General features: G+C 51.9%; 1 protein-coding gene across 1 annotated transcript in view; it reads left to right on the top strand.

Moving 5' to 3' along the window:
* Nucleotides 1–22,073, top strand: part of LOC119963589 (dynactin subunit 1-like) — a 160,521-nt gene that overhangs the window by 122,547 nt on the left and 15,901 nt on the right. Inside the window, exon 11 of the mRNA XM_038792919.1 lies at nucleotides 5,920–6,080. Coding sequence (XP_038648847.1) covers nucleotides 5,920–6,080 — 161 coding nt within the window. The remainder of the gene's footprint in view (nucleotides 1–5,919; nucleotides 6,081–22,073) is intronic.

Raw genomic sequence — 22,073 nt, 5'->3', positions numbered from 1 at the left:
ACCGGGCTGGGGGGGGTGATGCAGAGCAAGGCAGCAGCGTGGGTTCCCTCCCCGTACCGGGCTGGGTGGTGATGCAGAGCGAGGCAGCAGCGTGGGTTCAATCCCCGTACCGGGCTGGGGGGCTGGGGGGTGATGCAGAGCGAGGCAGCAGCGTGGGTTCAATCCCGTACCGGGCTGGGGGGGCTGGGTGGTGATGCAGAGCGAGGCAGCAGCGTGGGTTCAATCCCCGTACCGGGCTGGGGGGGCTGGGTGGTGATGCAGAGCGAGGCAGCAGCGTGGGTTCAATCCCCGTACCGGGCTGGGTGGTGATGCAGAGCGAGGCAGCAGCATGGGTTCAATCCCTGTACCGGGCTGGGGGGGGTGATGCAGAGCGAGGCAGCAGCGTGGGTTCAATCCCCGTACCGGGCTGGGGGGGGGGGGGGGTGATGCAGAGCGAGGCAGCAGCATGGGTTCAATCCCCGTACCGGGCTGGGGGGCTGGGGGGTGATGCAGAGCGAGGCAGCAGCGTGGGTTCAATCCCCGTACCGGGCTGGGTGGTGATGCAGAGCGAGGCAGCAGCGTGGGTTCAATCCCCGTACCGGGCTGGGGGGGGTGATGCAGAGCGAGGCAGCAGCGTGGGTTCAATCCCCGTACCGGGCTGGGGGGGGTGATGCAGAGCGAGGCAGCAGCGTGGGTTCAATCCCCGTACCGGGCTGGGGGGGGTGATGCAGAGCGAGGCAGCAGCGTGGGTTCAATCCCCGTACCGGGCTGGGGGGGTGATGCAGAGCAAGGCAGCAGCGTGGGTTCCCTCCCCGTACCGGGCTGGGTGGTGATGCAGAGCGAGGCAGCAGCGTGGGTTCAATCCCCGTACCGGGCTGGGGGGCTGGGGGGTGATGCAGAGCGAGGCAGCAGCGTGGGTTCAATCCCCGTACCGGGCTGGGGGGGCTGGGTGGTGATGCAGAGCGAGGCAGCAGCGTGGGTTCAATCCCCGTACCGGGCTGGGGGGGCTGGGTGGTGATGCAGAGCGAGGCAGCAGCGTGGGTTCAATCCCCGTACCGGGCTGGGTGGTGATGCAGAGCGAGGCAGCAGCGTGGGTTCAATCCCTGTACCGGGCTGGGGGGGGGTGATGCAGAGCGAGGCAGCAGCGTGGGTTCAATCCCCGTACCGGGCTGGGGGGCTGGGTGGTGATGCAGAGCGAGGCAGCAGCGTGGGTTCAATCCCCGTACCGGGCTGGGGGGCTGGTTAGTGAGGCAGCAGCGTGGGTTCCCTCCCCGTACCGGGCTGGGGGGCTGGGTGGTGATGCAGAGCAAGGCAGCAGCGTGGGTTCCCTCCCCGTACCGGGCTGGGGGGGTGATGCAGAGCGAGGCAGCAGCGTGGGTTCCCTCCCCGTACCGGGCTGGGGGGGTGATGCAGAGCGAGGCAGCAGCGTGGGTTCAATCCCCGTACCGGGCTGGGGTGGGGGGGTGATGCAGAGCGAGGCAGCAGCGTGGGTTCAATCCCCGTACCGGGCTGGGGGGTGATGCAGAGTGAGGCAGCAGCGTGGGTTCAATCCCCGTACCGGGCTGGGGGGGCTGGGGGGTGATGCAGAGCGAGGCAGCAGCGTGGGTTCAATCCCCGTACCGGGCTGGGGGGGGTGATGCAGAGCGAGGCAGCAGCGTGGGTTCAATCCCCGTACCGGGCTGGGGGGTGATGCAGAGCGAGGCAGCAGCGTGGGTTCAATCCCCGTACCGGGCTGGGGGGGCTGGGGGGTGATGCAGAGCGAGGCAGCAGCGTGGGTTCAATCCCCGTACCGGGCTGGGGGGCTGGGGGGTGATGCAGAGCGAGGCAGCAGTGTGGGTTCCCTCCCCGTACCGGGCTGGGGGGTGATGCAGAGGGAGGCAGCAGCGTGGGTTCAATCCCCGTACCGGGCTGGGGGGCTGGTTAGTGAGGCAGCAGCGTGGGTTCAATCCCCGTACCGGGCTGGGTGGTGATGCAGAGCGAGGCAGCAGCGTGGGTTCAATCCCCGTACCGGGCTGGGGGGCTGGTTAGTGAGGCAGCAGCGTGGGTTCAATCCCCGTACCGGGCTGGGGGGTGATGCAGAGTGAGACAGCAGCGTGGGTTCAATCCCCATACCGGGCTGGGGGGGCTGGGGGGTGATGCAGAGCGAGGCAGCAGCGTGGGTTCCCTCCCCGTACCGGGCTGGGGGGCTGGGGGGGGGGGGGGGGGGGGTTCAATCCCCGTACCGGGCTGGGGGGCTGGGTGGTGATGCAGAGCGAGGCAGCAGCGTGGGTTCAATCCCCGTACCGGGCTGGGGGGCTGGGTGGTGATGCAGAGCGAGGCAGCAGCGTGGGTTCAATCCCCGTACCGGGCTGGGGGGCTGGGTGGTGATGCAGAGCGAGGCAGCAGCGTGGGTTCAATCCCCGTACCCGGCTGGGATTATTCACAAAGGCCCCACCTTTTCAACCTCCCCTGAGGTGTGGTGATCCTGAGGTTAAATCATCACCAGTCAGCTCTCCCCCTCAAAGCGGAAAAGCAGCCAATGGCAACTTTACCTCGACCTCATTTCCATACGTATCAGATCATTTAAAATAAATTCTTCTTTAATAAGAAGGAGGTGGCTGTTGCTGGTTAGGCTGCATCTATTGCCCATCCCTAGTTGTCCTTCAGAAGGTGAGGGTGAGCTGTCTTCTTGAACCACTACAGTCCCTGAGGTGTAGGTACACCCACAGTGCTATTAGGGAGGGAGTTCCAGGATGTTGCCCCAGTGACAGTGAAGGAACGGCCGATATATTCCCAGTCAGGATAGTGAGTTACTCGGACGGGACCCTCCAGGTGGTGGGGTTCCCAGGTATCTGCTGCTCTTGTCCTTCTAGATGGTAGTAGCCGTGGGTTTGGAAGGTGCTGTCTAAGGAGCCTTGGTGAGTTACTGCAGTGAATCTTGTAGATGGTACACACGGCTGTCACTGTTTGTCGGTGGTGGAGGGAGTGAATGGTTGTGGAAGGGGAGCAATCAAGCGGGGCTGCTTTGTCCTGGATGATGTGGAGCTTCTGTCTTGTTAGAGCTGCACTCACCCATCATAAGGAGTCAGGAAGTGACGTACTCTCTGCAGGATTCCTAGCCTCCATCTTGCTCTTATGGCCACAGGATTTTTATGGATAGTCAAGTCAGTTTCTGATCAATGGTAACCCCCAGGATGTGACTGTGGGGGATTCAGTGATGGTAATGCCATTGAATGTCAAGGGGCTGTGGTTCGATCCTCTCTTGTAGGAGATGATGTGGAGATGCCGGCGTTGGACTGGGGTTCAAGTCCAACAGGTTTGTTTTGAATCACTAGCTTTCGGAGCACTGCTCCTCAGATGAGGAAGGAGCTGTGCTCCAAAAGCTAGTGATCGAAACAAACCTGTTGGTCTTTAACCTGGTGTTGTAAGACTTCTTACTGTGGACAGCACGGTGGCGCAGTGGTTAGCCCTGCTGCCTCATGGCGCCGAGGTCCCAGGTTCGATCCCGGCCCTGGGTCACTGTCCGTGTGGAGTTTACACATTTTCCCCGTGTCTGTGTGGGTTTCACCCCCACAACCCAAAGATGTGCAGGCTAGGTGGATTGGCCACACTAAATTGCCCCATAATTGGAAAAAAAATGCATAGGGTACTCTAAATTTATTTTAAAAAAGACTTCTTATTGTAGGAGATGGTCATTGCCTGGCGCTTGTGTGGTGCGAATGTAACTTGCCCCTTGTCAGCCCCAAGCCTGGATATTGTCCAGGTCTTGCTGCATTGGGACACGGACTGCTTCATTATCTGAGGAGTCACGAATGGTGCTGAATACTGTGCAGTCATCCACAAACATCCCCACATCTGACCTTATGATGGAACGGAGGTGATCCTTTGATTCGTTGATATTTATTGTCACATGTACCGAAGTACAGTGAAAAGTATTTTTCTGCGTCTAAAGGAATGTACACAGTACGTACACAGTAAACAAAAGAATACGACAGAGTACATCGACAGTGATTGGTGACAGTGGGAAACAAGGGCCAAACAAGAGCAGCATAGGGCGTCGTGAATAGTGTTCTTACAGGGAACAGATCAGTCCGAGGGGGAGTCGTTGAGGAGTCTGGTAGCTGTGGGGAAGAAGCTGTTCCTATGTCTGGATGTGCGGGTCCTCAGACTTCTGTACCTTCTGCCTGATGGAAGGGTCTGGAAGAAGGCAATGCCTGGATGGGAGGGGTCTCTGATAATGCTGTCTGCCTTCCTGAGGCAGCGGGAGGGGTAGACAGAATCAATGTGGAGGTGACAAGCTTGTGTGAGGCGTTGGGCTGAGTTCACCACGCAATCGTGTGTGTATAGGGAGTACAGTAGAGGACTGTGCAGACATTGATGAAGCAGCTGAAGATGGTTGGGCCGAGGACACTACCCTGAGGAACTCCTGCAGTGATGTCCTGGAACTGAGATGATTGACCTCCAACCACCACAACCATCTTCCTTTGTGCCGGGTATGACCCCAACCAGCGGAGAGTTTCCCCCCTGATTCCCATTGACTCCAGTTTAGCTCGGGCTCCTTGATGCCATCTGCATCAACAGGGCCGAGGTGGAGATGGTTCGCAGTTTCAAATTCCTAGGGGGTCACATCTCCAAAAATCTGTCCTGGTCCACCCACGTCGACGCTATCACCGAGAAAGCACAACAGCACCTGTACTTCCACATTCAGAAATTCACAACTTTAAAGGGCCGCATATTATATTAAGTAAAATAATTACTTCACCCGATTATGATTCTGGGCGCCTCATAGAGAACATATCGGCCCTCGACGTTGTGCCGAGCAATGATCACCCTACTCAAGTCAACGTATCCACCCTATACCAGTAAGTAACTCAACAGCCCCCCCCCCCCCCCCCATTAACCTTAAAAAAAAATAATTAAAAATTTTTTTAAAAAAATTTTTAAAAAAAAATTTTTTTTTTAATGACTTGGTGGGCCGCATAAAGACCTTTGGCGGGCTGCATGCGGCCCGCGGGCCGTAGTTTGCCCACCCCTGCTCTAACCTCACCAGGGCGTTTCACAGTAACTTCACTGAAGCCTACTCGTGACAATAAGCCATTTTCATTTCATTTTCATTTTCTGCCACTCAGCTCTTTTGTCCATGTTTGAACCAAGGCTGTAATGAGGTCAGGAGCTGAGTGACCCTGGCGGAACCCAAACTGAGTGTCCGTGAGCAGGTTATTGCTGAGTAAGTGCTGCTTGATAGCTCTGTTGATGACTCCTTCCATCACTTTGCTGCTGATGGAGAGTAGACTGATAGGGTGCTAATTGGCTGGGTTGGATTTGTCCTGTTTCTTGTGTACAGGACACACCTGGGTCCACATTGCCGGGTAGATGCCAGTGTTGTAGCTGTACTGGAACAGCTTGGCTAGGGGTGAGGCAAGTTCTGGAGCACAAGTCTTCAGTACTATTGCTGGAATATTGTTAGGGGCCATAGCCTTTGCAGTATCCAGTGCCTTCAGCCATTTCCTGATATCACCTGGAGTGAATCGTATTGGCTGAAGACGGATATCTGTGATGCTGGGGAACTCCGGAGGAGACCGAAATGGATCATCCACTCGGCACTTCTGGCTGAAGATTGTTCTACGTTTTTCTCACTAGTTGCCGGTTTTTTGACTTCACTGAGCAATGTCTTTCACCCTTTTTGTTCCTTGGCTCGAACCAAATTAAATTGTCCTTGAACCCTGTGAAACATCCTTTCTCCAGCTGTACAATGCTCTTCTTGACCAATAGCAGCTTCCTTATTCCACTTCTTCATGAACTCCTTGTAGCCAGCAATATTTAACCCCCAGTCCTGCCCTCCCTGCAGAAGCTGAATGTATTTGGAATGGAGTTGTATTGGATGTCTGTGAAGACTGAATGAGGGAGTAGAGCCAGCCTATCACTCCGAGCAATGCTGACTATTTCCTTTCTCTTTCACAGGCAGAGTTGATTAGTAAACATGCTCAGGACAAGTTTGAGCTGAATGAGGATTACAGCGAGCGACAAGGCCTGAGAGGGGCAGTTGGTGAACAGATGAGTTTTGGTGCTGGCTTGGTTTATTCACTGACCCTGTTACAGGCCACACTCCACAAATATGAACAGTAAGTATCATGGACAGGGGAGGATTCCATTGGCGGCTGAGGGTTTCATACACTGATTGCAAATACTGTGGCTACCAGGGCAGGTCAAAGGCTAGGGATCGTACGGCGAGTAACTCACTTCCTGACCCCCCCAAAGCCTGTCCACCATCTACAAGGCACAAGTCAGGAGTGTGATGGAATATTCTCCACTTGCCTGGATGAGTGCAGCTCCAACAACACTCAAGAAGCTCAACACCATCCAGGACAAAGCAGCCCCGCTTGATTGCTCCTCCTTCCACAAACATTCAAACCTTCCACCACCGACACACAGTGGCAGCAAGTGGAGCCAGGGGTCAATCCAGTGAACGAGGTCAAGGGTGCATGAGCAGTGTTGCTTCAATCCCAGCTGATGTTATTCATGGACAAGTTCGATCCCAGCGTGGAGCCCGGCTGCATATTTTTAGTTTAGAAATGTGGAGGGTGGCTACTGAGCAGAGTCACAGGGCTCTGCCAATGCATTTTTAACAAAATAATAAAACATTTAGGAAACTAGAAAATATAAACTACTCCCTCACCCCGACTCTATCTTTACAGATATATACAGATTGATAACGATAACACAAAATATATTTCATATTCTAATGTTGTCAGTAAGTACACAGTCCATGTTAACCAAGAGGAGAATTGTGGTCAGACGCCCCTCTGATATCACCAAAAACAACATCTCATCAAATCCACCCAGACTTTGATCCACTTGGTCTCTCCAGAACTCTGTCTTTGACACAAGGATTTGCAATCTCTGCTCTCGATAAACATGCAGAATCACAGAAAATACAGTACCCAAGCGACCTTTCAGCCCATTGGGTCTACATTGACACTTACACCTGACCTGTCCATCTAATCCCATTTGCCAGCACTTGGCCCATAGCCTTGAATGTTATGGGTGCCAAGTGCTCATCCAGGTACTTTTTAAAGGATGTGAGGCATCTCCCACCCTCCCAGGCAGTGCATTCCAGACTGTCACCACCCTCTGGGTAAAAAGGTTTTTCCCCAAATCCCCCCTAAACCTCCTGCCCCTCATCTTGAACGTGTCCCCCCCTCGTAACTGACCCTTCAACTAAGGGGAACAGCTGCTCCCTATCCACCCTGTCCATGCCCCTCATAATCTGGTCCACCTCAATCAGGTCACTCCTCAGTCTTCTCTGCTCCAGCGAAAACAACCCAAGCCTATCCAACCTCTTTTTGTAACTTAAATGTTCCATCCCAGCAACATCCTGGTGAATCTCCTCTGCACCCCCTCCAGTGCAATCACATCCTTCCTATAATGTGGCGACCAGAACTGCACACAGTACTCCAGCTGTGGCCTCGCCAAAGTTCTGTACAGCACCATCATCTCCCTATGTTTGTAATCTATGCCCTGATTGATAAAAGTGAGTGTCCCATGTGACTTTTTCACCGTCCTATTAACCTGCCCTTCTGCCTTCAGAGATCTATGGACAAACACGCCAAGGCCCCTTTGTTCCTCGGAACTTCCCAGTGTGGTGCCATTCATTGAATATTTCCTCATCAAATTACTCCTTCCAAAGTGTATCACCTCACACTTTTCAGGGTTAAATTCCATCTGCCACTTTGCCCATTTGACCATTCTGTCTGCTTCTTCCCGTTGTCCAAGACAATCAACCTCACTGTTAACCACCCGGCCAATCTTTGTGCCATCCGCAAAGTTACTGATCCTACCCCCACATAGTCATCTCAGTCATTTACGTAAAGGACGAATAATAGAGGCCCAGCACAGATCCCTGGGATACGCCACTGGACACTGACTTCCAGTCACTAAAGCAGCCGTCTGTCATCACCCTCGGTCTCCTACAGCTCAGCCAGCTTTGAATCCACCTTATCAAGTTCCCCTGTATCCATGTGCATTTGCCTTCTTAAAAAGTCTCCCATGTGGGACCTTGTCAAAGGCTTTGCTGAAATCTATGTAAACTACATCGACTGCACGACCCTCATCTACACACCTGGTCACCTCATAAAATTCAATCAAATTCATTAGGCATGACCTCTCTCTGACAAAGCCATGCTATTCATGATCAAACCTTCCCGTATGAATCTCCCTGTGACAAAGCCATGCTATTCATGATCAAACCTTGCCTCTCCAACTGGAGATAGATTCTCTCCTTCAGAATTCTCTCCATTAGTTTCCCCACCACTCACGTGAGACTCACTGGTCTGTAGTTCCCTGGCTTATCCCCACAGCCTTTCTTAAATAGTGGGACCACATTAACCATTCTCCAGCCCTCTGGCACCTCCCACCGTGGCCTGAGAGGAATTAAAAATTTGGATCAGAGCCCCTGCGATCTCCTCCCTCGCCTCCCACAACATCCTCAATTCCGGTGTGGACCATGGAGTAAGTGGTCACACACAAGGCAGCTCCTGCCCAAGGTTACAGAAAAGAGCTCTTTTTTTTTTAACCAATACGGGTGGAATTTTGATGAAAAGATGTAGGTGAATGTTGGAGTACTTTCCCCCAGGAATGGTATGTCTCTTGGTTACCAGACCCGGCAGAAACAGTGAAAGATTTGGCTGGAGCTGCAGCAAAGACAAAAGCCTCTTCCAGCATGCAGGCGGGGGAAGGGCGAGCTTAAAGGCTTCAAGCTGACTTGAGGGCCTTTATTAAAGCTGAATTCTAGCAGCAGAGGGAACAACTGTGAAAAGATCTCGCCAAGGCCATTGAAGATGCGGTGACAAGATTCCTGTGGCGGCCATGGAGGAGTAGGTCCCGTATTCGGCAGCTTCCGTCTGGAACCGACTCTCGGACCTTTTTCAGGAGTTTTCATGGGCTTTTTGGGGCAGATTGGTGAAGCGAACACTGCCACCAAACAGGTGGATCAGGGTAAAGCGGTTGATGTGGTGTATATGGATTTCAGTAAGGCATTTGATAAGGTTCCCCACGGTAGGCTATTGCAGAAAATAAGGGAGTATGGAATTGAAGGTGATTTAGCAGTTTGGATCAGTAATTGGCTAGCTGAAAGAAGACAGAGGGTGGTGGTTGATGGCAAATGTTCATCCTGGAGTTCAGTTACTAGTGGTGTACCGCAATGATCTGTTTTGGGGCCACTGCTGTTTGTCATTTTTATAAATGACCTGGAAAAGGGTGTAGAAGGATGGGTTAGTAAATTTGCAGATGACACGAAGGTCGGTGGAGTTGTGGATAGTGCTGAAGGATGTTATAGGATACAGAGGGACATAGATAAGCTGCAGAGCTGGGCTGAGAGGTGGCAGATGGAGTTTAATGCGGAAAAGTGTGAGGTGGTTCACTTTGGAAGGAGTAACAGGAATGCAGAGTACTGGGCTAATGGCAAGATTCTTGGTAGTGTAGATGAACAGAGAGATCTCGGCATCCAGGTACATAAATCCCTGAAAGATGCCACCCAGGTTAATAGGGCTGTTAAGAAGGCATATGGTGTGCTAGCCTTTATAAGCAGGGGGATTGAGTTTCGGAGCCACAGGGTCATGCTGCAGCTGTACATAACTCTGGTGCGGCCGCACCTGGAGTACTGCGTGCAGTTCTGGTCACCACATTATAGGAAGGATGTGGAAGCTTTGGAAAGGGTTCAGAGGAGATTTACTAGGATGTTGCTTGGTATGGAGGGAAGGTCTTACGAGGAAAGGCTCAGGGAATTGAGGTTGTTTTCGTTAGAGAGGAGAAGGCTGAGAGGTGACTTAATAGAGACATATAAGATAGTCAGAGGGTTAGATAGGGTGGACAGTGAGAGTCTTTTTCCTCGGATGGTGATGACCAACACGAGGGGACATAGCTTTAAATTGAGGGGTGATAGATATAGGACAGATGTCAGAGGCAGTTTCTTTACTCAGAGTAGTAGGGGTGTGGAACGCCCTGCCTGCAACAGTAGTAGACTCGCCAACTTTAAGGGCATTTAAGTGGTCACTGGATAGACATATGGATGAAAATGGAATAGTGTAGGTCAGATAGGCTTCAGATGGTTTCACAGGTCGGCGCAACATCGAGGGCCGAAGGGCCCGTACTGCGCTGTAATGTTCTATGTTCAAAAGGATTCCCTCTCTGTTGTATGGATAGCTGGACCAGGAGTGGCTGGGTGAAGCATTTAAGTCCCAGCAGACAGAAGCGTACGGAGCAGGTGCCGAGGCACAGGCACAGGTATAGACCAGGGGCGCAGTGGGCACAGGAGCACAGGAGTTCCTTAGGGGCAGCTTTGCTGATCTTAAAAAGGACATGCTGGCCCCAATGAAGGCATCAATAGACCAAATGATGGCAACTCGGGCAACACAAGAGATAGTGATTAAGGAGATGGAGAAAAAGCTATCCGACCATGAGGACGAGTTGGTGGTGTTGGCCCTTAAGGTGGAGGCGCAGGATGACCTCCACAGGAAGTGGCAGGACAGGCTGCAGGACCTAGAAAACAGGTCCAGGAGACAGAACTTGAATTGTGGGCCTCCCCGAAGGTATTGAGGGTTCGGATGCGGGAGCATTTGTGTCCAAGGTGCTGGAGACGCTGATAGGGATGGGGGTATTCCCTCGACCCCTGGAGCTGGACGGGGCGCACAGAGCCCTCGCAAGGAAGCCCAAGGCGAATGAACCAGTGAGGGCCATGGTGGTGCGATTTCATTGCTTCTCGGACAAGGAACTTGTCTTGCGGTGGGCAAAAAAGAACGTAGCAGCAAGTGGGAGAACAGCGTGATACGCACCTACCAGGACCTGGGTGCGGAGCTGGCCAAGAGGCATGCTGGATTCAACCGGGTGAAGGCGACTCTCTTCAGCAAGGGCGTGAAATTCGGGATGCTACACCCAGCGAGGCTATGGGCCACGTACAAGGAACGGCATCACTATTTTGACTCGACTTAAAGGACGGCTAAGCTTTGGTGGAATGCGGCGGTGGGGCTGGTTAACACGGTACCGTTTCTAATATAAGATTGTATACTATGTTGGGTGCGTGTAAGGGCTGTGGTGGAGGGTGCAGTGTTTTTGGCAAAGTAGAGATACGGAGGGAGGAGGGACCCTGTACTTACTGCGAATTTTCGGGAAGTTGGAGCCTTGGTTCAACAAGTGTCTCCTCACGGGGCAATGTTAGTGTCTTCTGTTTATTTTTGGTTTTGTATTACTATTTACTCACTGGGGCTGCAGAGGTAGCTTAATTTTTTTATTCACGTGGGGAGAAGGGTCCGGACAATGAGGCGACAGTCTGATCGGCGCCAGGGGTGGGAGCTGCCGGGGTCAGCATGGGTCTGCTGACTCGGGAGCATAGTGGGGGGTGAGCAAGTGCTCAGCTGGTGCTTGGCAGGGTTTTTTTGGGTCGTGGGGGGGGGGGGGGGGGATGCTGCTTTGCTGACAGAGGAGGTATCACTTTCGAGGTACCAATTGAGGGGCGGGGGCTCCCTGTGGGGGCGCTCGAGGAAGCGAAGGGCGCAGACTTGAGGTTGGCCAAGAAAGGGCGATGGCTAGTCTGCAGGGGGGAGGGTTAGCAAACCCCGTCTAGGCTGATCACGTGGAATGTGAGGGGTTTGAATGGGCCGGTCAAAAGAGTGCGCGTGTTCGTGCATTTAAAGGGGTTAAAGGCAGACGTAGCAATGCTTCAGGAGACACATCTAAAGCTCGCAGATCACACGAGATTGAGAAAGGGATGGGTAGGCCAGGTGTTCCATTCAGGGCTGGATTCGAAGACCAGGGGGGTAGCAATTCTGATCCGTAAGGGTGTGGCATTCGAGGCTGGGAGAATTGTGGCTGATAAGGGGGGCAGGTATATAATGGTGAGTGGAATGTGGGAGGGGGTCAGGGTGGTGTTTGTGAACGTCTATGCTCCAAATTGGGATGATGTGGAATTTGAGACACATGCTAGGCAAAATCCCGGATTTAGAGTCACATCACCTGACCTTGGGGGGAGACTTTAACACAGTCATCGACCCCGAGCTGGACCGGTCGAAGTCCAGGACAGGGACAGGGAAGTGACCAGCAGTGACTCAGCAACTGAAGGGATTTATGGAGCAGATGGAGGGGGGGCTGGATCCCTGGAGGTTCACGCGGCCGAGAGCGAACGAGTTCTCTTTTTTTTTCTCCCACGTTCATAAGGTTTATTCCCGCATAGACTTCTTTGTCTTGAGCAGGGCGTTAATCCCAAAGGTGGCGGGGACAGAATATTCAGCAATCACAGTCTCGTACCGTGCCCCGCATTGGGTGGACCTGCGGCTTAGTGAGGAGAGAGGGCAGCGCCCACTCTGGAGACTGGATGTGGGGCTGCTGGCAGACAAAGGGGTTTGCGGGCGGATTAGCAGGAAGATCCAGGATTACCTGGAAACAAACGATACGGGTGAGGTAGCAGCGGCAACGGTCTGGGAGGCTCTGAAGGCAGTTGTCAGAGGGGAATTCATCTCAATTCGATCCCACAGGGAAAAGAGAGAAAGAGCGGAGAGGGAGAGCCTGATGGAGGAGATACTCCGAGTGGACAGGAGATACACGGAGGCCCCCGAGGCGGGGCTACTGAGGGAGCGGCGGAGTCTGCAGGCAGAGTTTGAACTGCTGACCACAGGGAAAGCGGTAGCACAGCTGAGGAAGGCAAGGGGGGCAGTCTGTGAGTATGGGGAGAAAGCCAGTAGAATGCTGGCACACCAACTGCGAAAGAGGGAGGCAGCCAGGGAAATCGGGGGAGTAAAGAATAAGGAGGGTAACACGGTCTTGGATCCGGGGGGGGGGATGAACGGAGTCTTTAAGGAATTCTATAGTAAGCTATACGAGTCAGAGCCCCCGACGGGAGCGGAAGAGATGAGGCAATGTTTGGACCAGTTGAGGTTTCCAAAGGTGGAAGAGGACCTGGTGGAGGGGCTGGGGGCCCCGATTGAATTGGAGGAGATTGTCAAGGGTATAGAGGGCATGCAATCGGGTAAAGCCCCGGGGCCGGACGGTTACCAGGTAGAATTCTATAAGAAACTTTCAGAAATATTGAGCCCACTCCTGATGAGGACCTTCAATGAGGCTGGCGAGAAAGGAACCCTCCCCCCAACAATGTCACAGGCTTTGATCTCACTCATTCTTAAACGAGGGAAGGACCCAGAACATTGTGAGTCATACAGGCCGATTTCGCTTTTAAACATGGATGCCAAATTGCTAGCTAAGATTCTGGCCACAAGAATTGAGGATTGCGTCCCAGGGGTGATAGAGGATGACCAGACTGGGTTTGTTAAAGGCAGACAACTCAATACCAATGTCCGGAGACTTTTGAATATTATCATGAGGCCCTCAGAGGGAGGGGAGGCGGAGGTGGTAACAGCGATGGGCGCAGAGAAAGCCTTTGACCGGGTGGAGTGGGAGTACCTGTGGGAAACGCTGGGGAGGTTCAGGTTTGGTGAGGGCTTTATTGGTTGGGTGAAATTGCTGTACCAGGCGCCTGTAGCAAGTGTATGTACAAACCGGCTGAGGTTGGGGTACTTCGAGCTTCACCGGGGAACGAGGCAGGGGTGTCCCCTCTCCCCGTTACTATTTGCCCTCGCTATAGAACCACTGGCTATGGCGCTGAGAGCCTCGAGGAACTGGCGGGGACTGGCTCGGGGGGGTGGAACATTGGGTCTCGCTATACGCGGATGATTTGCTCCTGTACATTTCGGACCCTGTGGAGGGGATGGGGGAGGTTCTGCGGATCCTGAGGGATTTTGGTAGTTTTTCAGGGTACAAACTGAACATGGGAAAGAGCGAGTTGTTTGTGATCCAGGCCAAGGGGCAGGAGGAGAGACTGAAAGAACTGCCGCTCAGGATGGTCGAGAAAGTTTTTGTTACCTGGGTATTTCGTTACCAGGAGATCGCTGTTGGAGTGCAGTCGTGGGGGGGGGGGGGGGGGGGGGGGGGGGGGGGTTGGCGATGCTGAAGTTTCGCAACTACTACTGGGCGGCCAATATATCTATGATTAGGGCAATGGAGGGGGGGGGGGGGGGCGGCGTGGGAGCAGCTGGAGGTGGAGTCATGTAAAGGTACTAGTCTGGGAGCTTTGATAACGGTTCCTTTGCCGTTCTCGCCGACCCGTTACTCCACAAGTCCGGTGGTGGTGGCGACACTGTGGATCTGGGGACAGTGGAGGAGGTACAAGAGGGTGGAGGGAGCGTCGGTCTGGACCCCGATGTGCAACAATCACAGGTTTGTCCCGGGTAGGATGGACGGTGGGTTCCAGAGCTGGCAGAGGGCAGGCATCAGAAGGATGGGAGACCTGTTCATAGACGGAAGCTTTCCCAGTTTGAAGGCGCTAGAGGACAAATTTAATCTGCCGCCAGGAAACGCCTTTAAATATCTGCAAGTACGAGCCTTCCTGAAAAAACAGGTAGTGGCCTTTCCGACGCTGCTGCCACTGAGGATACAGGACAGGGTGGTCTCCGGCACCTGGGTGGGGGGGGAAGGGTGTCGGATATCTACCAGGAACTACAGGAGGTGGAGGAAACCCCGGTGGGGGAGCTCAAAGGCAAGTGGGCGGAGGAGCTAGGTGAGGAGTTGGAAGCGGGTCTGTGGGCAGAGGTCCTGGGCAGGGTTAATTCCTCCTCATCATGTGCCAGGCTCAGTCTAATTCAATTTAAGGTGGCCCACCGGGCACACATGATGGCAGCGAGAATGAGCAAGTTGTTTGGGGGTAGAAGTATGAGGTGCAAGGGCAGCCCTGCAAACCATGTCCACATGTTTTGGGCATGCCCGGAGCTTGGAGTGTTCTGGCAAGGGTTGGCGAGGGCAATGTCCAAGGTGCTTAACACACGGGTGGTGCCGAGTCCAGAGATAGCGATCTTTGGAGTGTCAGAAGACCCGGGAGTTCAGGGGGTGAAAGAGGCTGACGTCTTGGCCTTTGCCTCCCTAGTAGCCCGGAGACGGATTTTATTAATGTGGAGGGACTCGAAGCCCCCGAGTGTAGAGACTTGGGTTACCGACATGGCTTCAGCCTCGAGAAAATAAAATTTGCCTCAAGAGGGTCTACGCTAGGGTTCTCTCGGAGGTGGCAGCCATTCGTCGACTTTCTCGGGGAAAATTAAAATGTCAGCAGCAGCAGCAATCCGTATGGGGGGAGGGGGGGGGGGGTGAGTGCTTCATTGGGATGGTGTGGGAAGACTGGGTCGCGTGGGGTACTGTCTATTTAATTGTTATTGTATATTCTCTTTTTGCACTATGTTAATGTTCACTCTGGTTTGTTTTGTTATTATTGTTACTTGTGTTTTATTATGAAAAATTCTGCAAAACCTTAATAAAAATACTTTTAAAAAAAATAAATTTTAAAAAATCCTCAATTCGTCCGGAACTGGAGATTTGTCCACTTTTAAGCTGCCAACACCTCTAATACCTTGTCACTCCCCATGGCAACTTGCTCAATAACTCCTCAATCTCTCTCCCTGAGTTCCATATCTGCCTCCTCATTAGCTTGGGTGAAGACAGATGTCAGATATTTGTTCAACTCCCTCCTAATGTCCTCTGGCTCCATCCACAGATTCCCCCCCTTGGTCCCTAATGGGCCCTACCCTTTCCCTGGTTGTCCTCTTCCCATTGATAGACTGATAGAATATCCTGGGATTTTCCCTACTTTTACCAGCCAGAGATTTCCCATATCCCCGCTTTGCTCTCCTAATTACTTTCTTCAGCTCCATTCTGTACGCCACTAATATCTCCGTTGATTTGCTCCTCTGTACTCGCCAAAAGCCTCTCTTTTCCTTCTCATCGTATCCTGAATGTGTCTCAACTTGATATTGCTTCTATTACTCTAGAGGGAACATGTTGTGCCTGTACCCTCCCTATTTCCTTTTTGAATGCCCCCCACTGCTCTTCTGTAGATTTCCCCACCAGTAACTCTTTCCTGTCTACCTTGGCCACATCCTGCCTTATTTTATTAAAATCTGCTCCCCACCAATCCCAAACTTTTTTTTGCATCTTGTCTATTTCTTTGTCCATATTGATATTGTACCATGTTGTGGTCGCTATTACCAAAATGCTCCCCCACCACCTGTCCGGCTTCATTCCCCAGAATTAGGTCCCAGCCCTGCACCATCCCCACACATTCACCAAAAAAGTTCTCCTGTATAGATTTTAAGAACTCCACTGTAGCTAAGACCTTAACAGAATGACTATCCCAATTAATGTTGGGAAAGTTTAAATCACCTGATATAAATACCCGATTATTATTTTTACCCTGAATTTCCCGCTGATTATCTGGGGATCTATAATAAACACCTCACCAGGTAACTGTCCCTTTTTTATTCCTAAACTCTATCCACAAAGGTTCATTTAATGCCACCCCCGAGATATCATCTCTCCTTACCGCAGTAGCTAACTCCTTAACTAATAATGCAATGTCTCTCCTTCTTTTACCCACTCCCCTGTCCCTCCTGAAGATTCTATATCCCGGGGTGTTGAGCTGCCAATCCTGCCCCTCCCTCAACCACGTCTCCGTGATGGCTACTATATCATAATTCCACATGTCAATCCTCGCCCTTAGCTCATTTTTTTACCCATAATACTCCTGGCATTAAAGTAAAGCCATCCAGCCTTGCCTTTCTCCCTTGGAACTTACTGCTGCCATATTCCCTCTGACTTGGTGTTTTTCTCAGTAGTCCCCCGTTATACCGCGCTCCGCAATACCGCGGTTCGCGATATACCGCGGGGGGGCTTATGGACCCCAACTGTCAGTTGTGTCAATTTCAGCGGCCGGCTCACTTTGATCCGGAGAGGGAAGCTGCTCTCTCACTGAAACAATCAGCCGGCCGCTGAAATTGACACTGCCGGCTGCTCTCTCCCTCCAATCAGAAACATTAAAACTTAAAAGTTGGATTGGAGGGAGAGAGCAGCCGGCAGTGTCAATTTCAGCGGCCGGCTCACTTTGATCCGGAGAGGGAAGCTGCTCTCTCACTGAAACAATCAGCCGGCCGCTGAAATATACACTGCCGGCTGCTCTCTCCCTCCAATCAGAAACATTAAAACTTAAAAGTTGGATTGGAGGGAGAGAGCAGCCGGCAGTGTCAATTTCAGCGGCCGGCTCACTTTGATCTGGAGAGGGAAGCTGCTCTCTGACTGAAACAATCAGCCGGCCGCTGAAATTGACACTGCCCGCTGCTCTCTCCCTCCAATCCAACTTTTAAGTTTTAATGTTTCTGATTGGAGGGAGAGAGCAGTGGGCAGTGTCAATTTCAGCGGCCGGCTCACTTTGATCCGGAGAGGGAAGCTGCTCTCACTGAAACAATCAGCCGGCCGCTGAAATTGACACTGCTGGCTGCTCTCTCCCTCCAATCAGTACCCCAGCAGCCACAGCCTGTACCTCAGCAGCCACGGCCTGTACCGCAGCAGCCACAGCCTGAAGCCCAGCAGCCACAGCCTGAAGCCCAGCAGCCACAGCCTGAAGCCCAGCAGCCACAGCCTGTACCCCAGCAGCCACAGCCTGAACCCCAGCAGCCACAGTACCCCAGCAGCCACAGCCTGAAGCCCAGCAGCCACGGCCTGCACCCCAGCAGCCACGGCCTGTACCCCAGCAGCCACAGCCTGAACCCCAGCAGCCACAGTACCCCAGCAGCCACAGCCTGAAGCCCAGCAGCCACGGCCTGCACCCCAGCAGCCACGGCCTGCACCCCAGCAGCCACGGCCTGTACCCCAGCAGCCACGGCCTGTACCCCAGCAGCCACGGCCTGTACCCCAGCAGCCACGGCCTGTACCCCAGCAGCCACGGCCTGTACCCCAGCAGCCACGGCCTGTACCCCAGCAGCCACGGCCTGTACCCCAGCAGCCACGGCCTGTACCCCAGCAGCCACAGTACCCCAGCAGCCACAGCCTGAAGCCCAGCAGCCACAGCCTGAAGCCCAGCAGCCACAGCCTGAAGCCCAGCAGCCACAGCCTGAACCCCAGCAGCCACAGCCTGTACCCCAGCAGCCACAGCCTGTACCCCAGCAGCCACAGCCTGAACCCCAGCTACAGAGGGGAGGGGCGATGTGAGACCATGCTGGTCTTGCAGAGGCCCGTATGACCTCCTCCTGTGTTCTCTGCTCTCTCCCTCCAATCAGCCGGCAGTGTCAATTTCAGCGGCCAGCACACTTTGATCCGGAGAGGGAAGCTGCTCTCTCACTGAAACAATCAGCCGGCCGCTGAAATTGACACTGCCCGCTGCTCTCTCCCTCCAATCAGTACCCCAGCAGCCACAGCCTGTACCTCAGCAGCCACGGCCTGTACCCCAGCAGCCACAGCCTGAAGCCCAGCAGCCACAGCCTGAAGCCCAGCAGCCACAGCCTGAAGCCCAGCAGCCACAGCCTGAAGCCCAGCAGCCACAGCCTGTACCCCAGCAGCCACAGTACCCCAGCAGCCACAGCCTGAACCCCAGCAGCCACAGCCTGTACCCCAGCAGCCACAGTACCCCAGCAGCCACAGCCTGAACCCCAGCAGCCACAGCCTGTACCTCAGCAGCCACAGTACCCCAGCAGCCACAGCCTGAACCCCAGCAGCCACAGCCTGTACCTCAGCAGCCACGGCCTGAAGCCCAGCAGCCACGGCCTGAAGCCCAGCAGCCACAGCCTGAAGCCCAGCAGCCACAGCCTGAAGCCCAGCAGCCACAGCCTGTACCCCAGCAGCCACAGTACCCCAGCAGCCACAGCCTGAACCCCAGCAGCCACGGCCTGCACCCCAGCAGCCACGGCCTGTACCCCAGCAGCCACAGCCTGAACCCCAGCTACAGAGGGAAGGGGCGATGTGAGACCATGCTGGTCTTGCAGAGGCCCGTATGACCTCCTCCTGTGTTCTCTGCTCTCTCCCTCCAATCAGCCGGCAGTGTCAATTTCAGCGGCTGGCTCACTTTGATCCGGAGAGGGAAGCTGCTCTCTCACTGAAACAATCAGCCGGCCGCTGAAATTGACACTGCCGGCTGCTCTCTCCCTCCAATCAGAAACATTAAAACTTAAAAGTTGGATTGGAGGGAGAGAGCAGCCGGCAGTGTCAATTTCAGCGGCCGGCTGATTGTTTCAGTGAGAGTAGCTTCCTTCTCCGGATCAAAGTGAGCCGGCCGCTGAAATTGACACTGTTTTAATTAGATCCACGATGAGGGTTTTAAATTTATTTAAAAATCTATGCTAGCGCTTCCCATTGTGAGTCTACGGGGGTCTGACCTCTCCCCCCGCCCCCCGTAGACTCTCAATGGGAAGCGCTAGCATAGATTTTTAAATAAATTTAAAACCCCCATCGTGGATATCCGCGGCTCGGTTGCAACGCGGGTGGCTGTCTTGGACCCCAACACCCGCGTTATAAAGGGGGACTACTGTATTATGCTGTGTCCCTATTCTGCTAACAGTCTGTGTACCCTTCCCCTGCTAAATAAGTTTCAACCTTGGAATGCCTTGGAATCTTCTATCAAACAATGCTTTCTTTCGGATGTCTTCACCGAGGATCTGCTTCCAGGATTTCAACTCTCCTTTTGAAGTTCCCTTGGATCGCCACATGCGTTCAAGCTTTGCCTTCCGCACAGTCTCTCAGATACCCAGCCAAGCTTCACAGGCTTGGTATAAGGAGTCACCAACCATTTGTGTCTCCTTCAATCTCTGGCCTCTCACAAGCCTATGTTATCCCAGGTCAGCTCCTTGTAGCCCTGTCTTTTAATTTGGAGCCTCTGCTCCTCCCTCTTAACTGGACAATCTTCTTGGAATTTCCTTTTGCCTCTCCCTGGTTTTGGGCCCTTGCTGTTCTTTAATTTGGGCCCCTTCCTGTCCTGCGAGAGAGACTTTTTCTGTTTCTGCTGGGCAGCAGTTTGTTTTTGCTGTGTTTGTGCTAGAGTTGTACAGCCCCATGAAAATGCAGGCATTATTAAAGTGAAACTAAACTCCGGTTTCCTTTACCATTCTGAAATATAAATGAAGTAGAAATGACATAAAACTATAACCATTTACTAACAGTACCATCAGCAAATTTGGCTACAATTACTTGAGTCCTTCATCCGAGACAGTGATATATATTGTAAATAGTTGGGGTCCCGGTTCTGTGGCATTCCACTTGTTTATCCCAACTCTGTTTCCTGTTAGTTAACCAATCCTCTATCCATGCTAATATATTACTGCTAATCCTCTATCCATGCTAATATATTACTGCCAATCCACTATCCATGCGAATATATTACTGCCAATCCTCTATCCATGCTGATATATTACTGCCAATCCACTACCCATGCTAATATATTACTGCCAATCCTCTATCCATGCTAATATATTACTGCCAATCCTCTATCCATGCTAATATATTACTGCCAATCCTCTATCCATGCTGATATATTACTGCCAATCCTCTATCCATGCTAATATATTACTGCCAATCCACTATCCACGCTAATATATTACTGCCAATCCTCTATCCATGCTGATATATTACTGCCAATCCTCTATCCATGCTCATATATTACTGCCAATCCTCTATCCATGCTAATATATTACTGCCAATCCTCGATCCATGCTGATATATTACTGCTAATCCTCTATCCATGCTAATATATTACTGCCAATCCACTATCCATGCTAATATATTACTGCCAATCCTCTATCCATGCTAATATATTACTGCCAATCCTCTATCCATGCTGATATATTACTGCCAATCCCCTATCCATGCTAATATATTACTGCCAATCCACTATCCATGCTGATATATTACTGCCAGTCCTCTATCCATGCTGATATATTACTGCCAATCCTCTATCCATGCTCATATATTACTGCCAATCCTCTATCCATGCTAATATATTACTGCCAATCCTCTATCCATGCTAATATATTACTGCCAATCCTCTATCCATGCTGATATATTACTGCTAATCCTCTATCCATGCTAATATATTACTGCTAATCCTCTATCCATGCTGATATATTACTGCCAATCCCCTATCCATGCTAATATATTACTGCCAATCCTCTATCCATGCTAATATATTACTGCCAATCCTCTATCCATGCTGATATATTACTGCTAATCCTCTATCCATGCTGATATATTACTGCCAATCCTCTATCCATGCTGATATATTACTGCCAATCCTCTATCCATGCTAATATATTACTGCCAATCCTCTATCCATGCTAATATATTACTGCCAATCCTCTATCCATGCTGATATATTACTGCCAAACCTCTATCCATGCTAATACATTACTGCCAATCCTCTATCCATGCTGATATATTACTGCCAATCCTCTATCCATGCTGATATATTACTGCCAATCCTCTATCCATGCTGATATATTACTGCCAATCCTCTATCCATGCTAATATATTACTGCCAATCCTCTATCCATGCTAATATATTACTGCCAATCCTCTATCCATGCTGATATATTACTGCCAATCCACTATCCATGCTAATATATTACTGCCAATCCTCTATCCTTGCTAATATATTACTGCCAATCCTCTATCCATGCTAATATATTACTGCCAATCCTCTATCCATGCTAATATATTACTGCCAATCCACTATCCATGCTAATATATTACTGCCAATCCTCTCTCCATGCTAATATATTACTGCCAATCCTCTATCCATGCTGATATATTACTGCCAATCCTCTATCCATGCTGATATATTACTGCCAATCCTCTACCCATGCTAATATATTACTGCCAATCCTCTATCCATGCTAATATATTACTGCCAATCCTCTATCCATGCTGATATATTACTGCTAATCCTCTATCCATGCTAATATATTACTGCTAATCCTCTATCCATGCTGATATATTACTGCCAATCCCCTATCCATGCTAATATATTACTGCCAATCCTCTATCCATGCTGATATATTACTGCCAATCCTCTATCCATGCTGATATATTACTGCCAATCCTCTATCCATGCTGATATATTACTGCCAATCCTCTATCCATGCTAATACATTACTGCCAATCCTCTATCCATGCTGATATATTACTGCCAATCCTCTATCCATGCTGATATATTACTGCCAATCCACTATCCATGCTAATATATTACTGCCAATCCTCTATCCTTGCTAATA

This window comes from Scyliorhinus canicula, chromosome 3 (genome assembly GCF_902713615.1).
Source record: "Scyliorhinus canicula chromosome 3, sScyCan1.1, whole genome shotgun sequence".
Lineage (NCBI taxonomy): Eukaryota > Metazoa > Chordata > Chondrichthyes > Carcharhiniformes > Scyliorhinidae > Scyliorhinus > Scyliorhinus canicula.
Note: the sequence above shows the minus strand (reverse complement) of the source record. Positions and strands in the feature narration are given on the sequence as shown.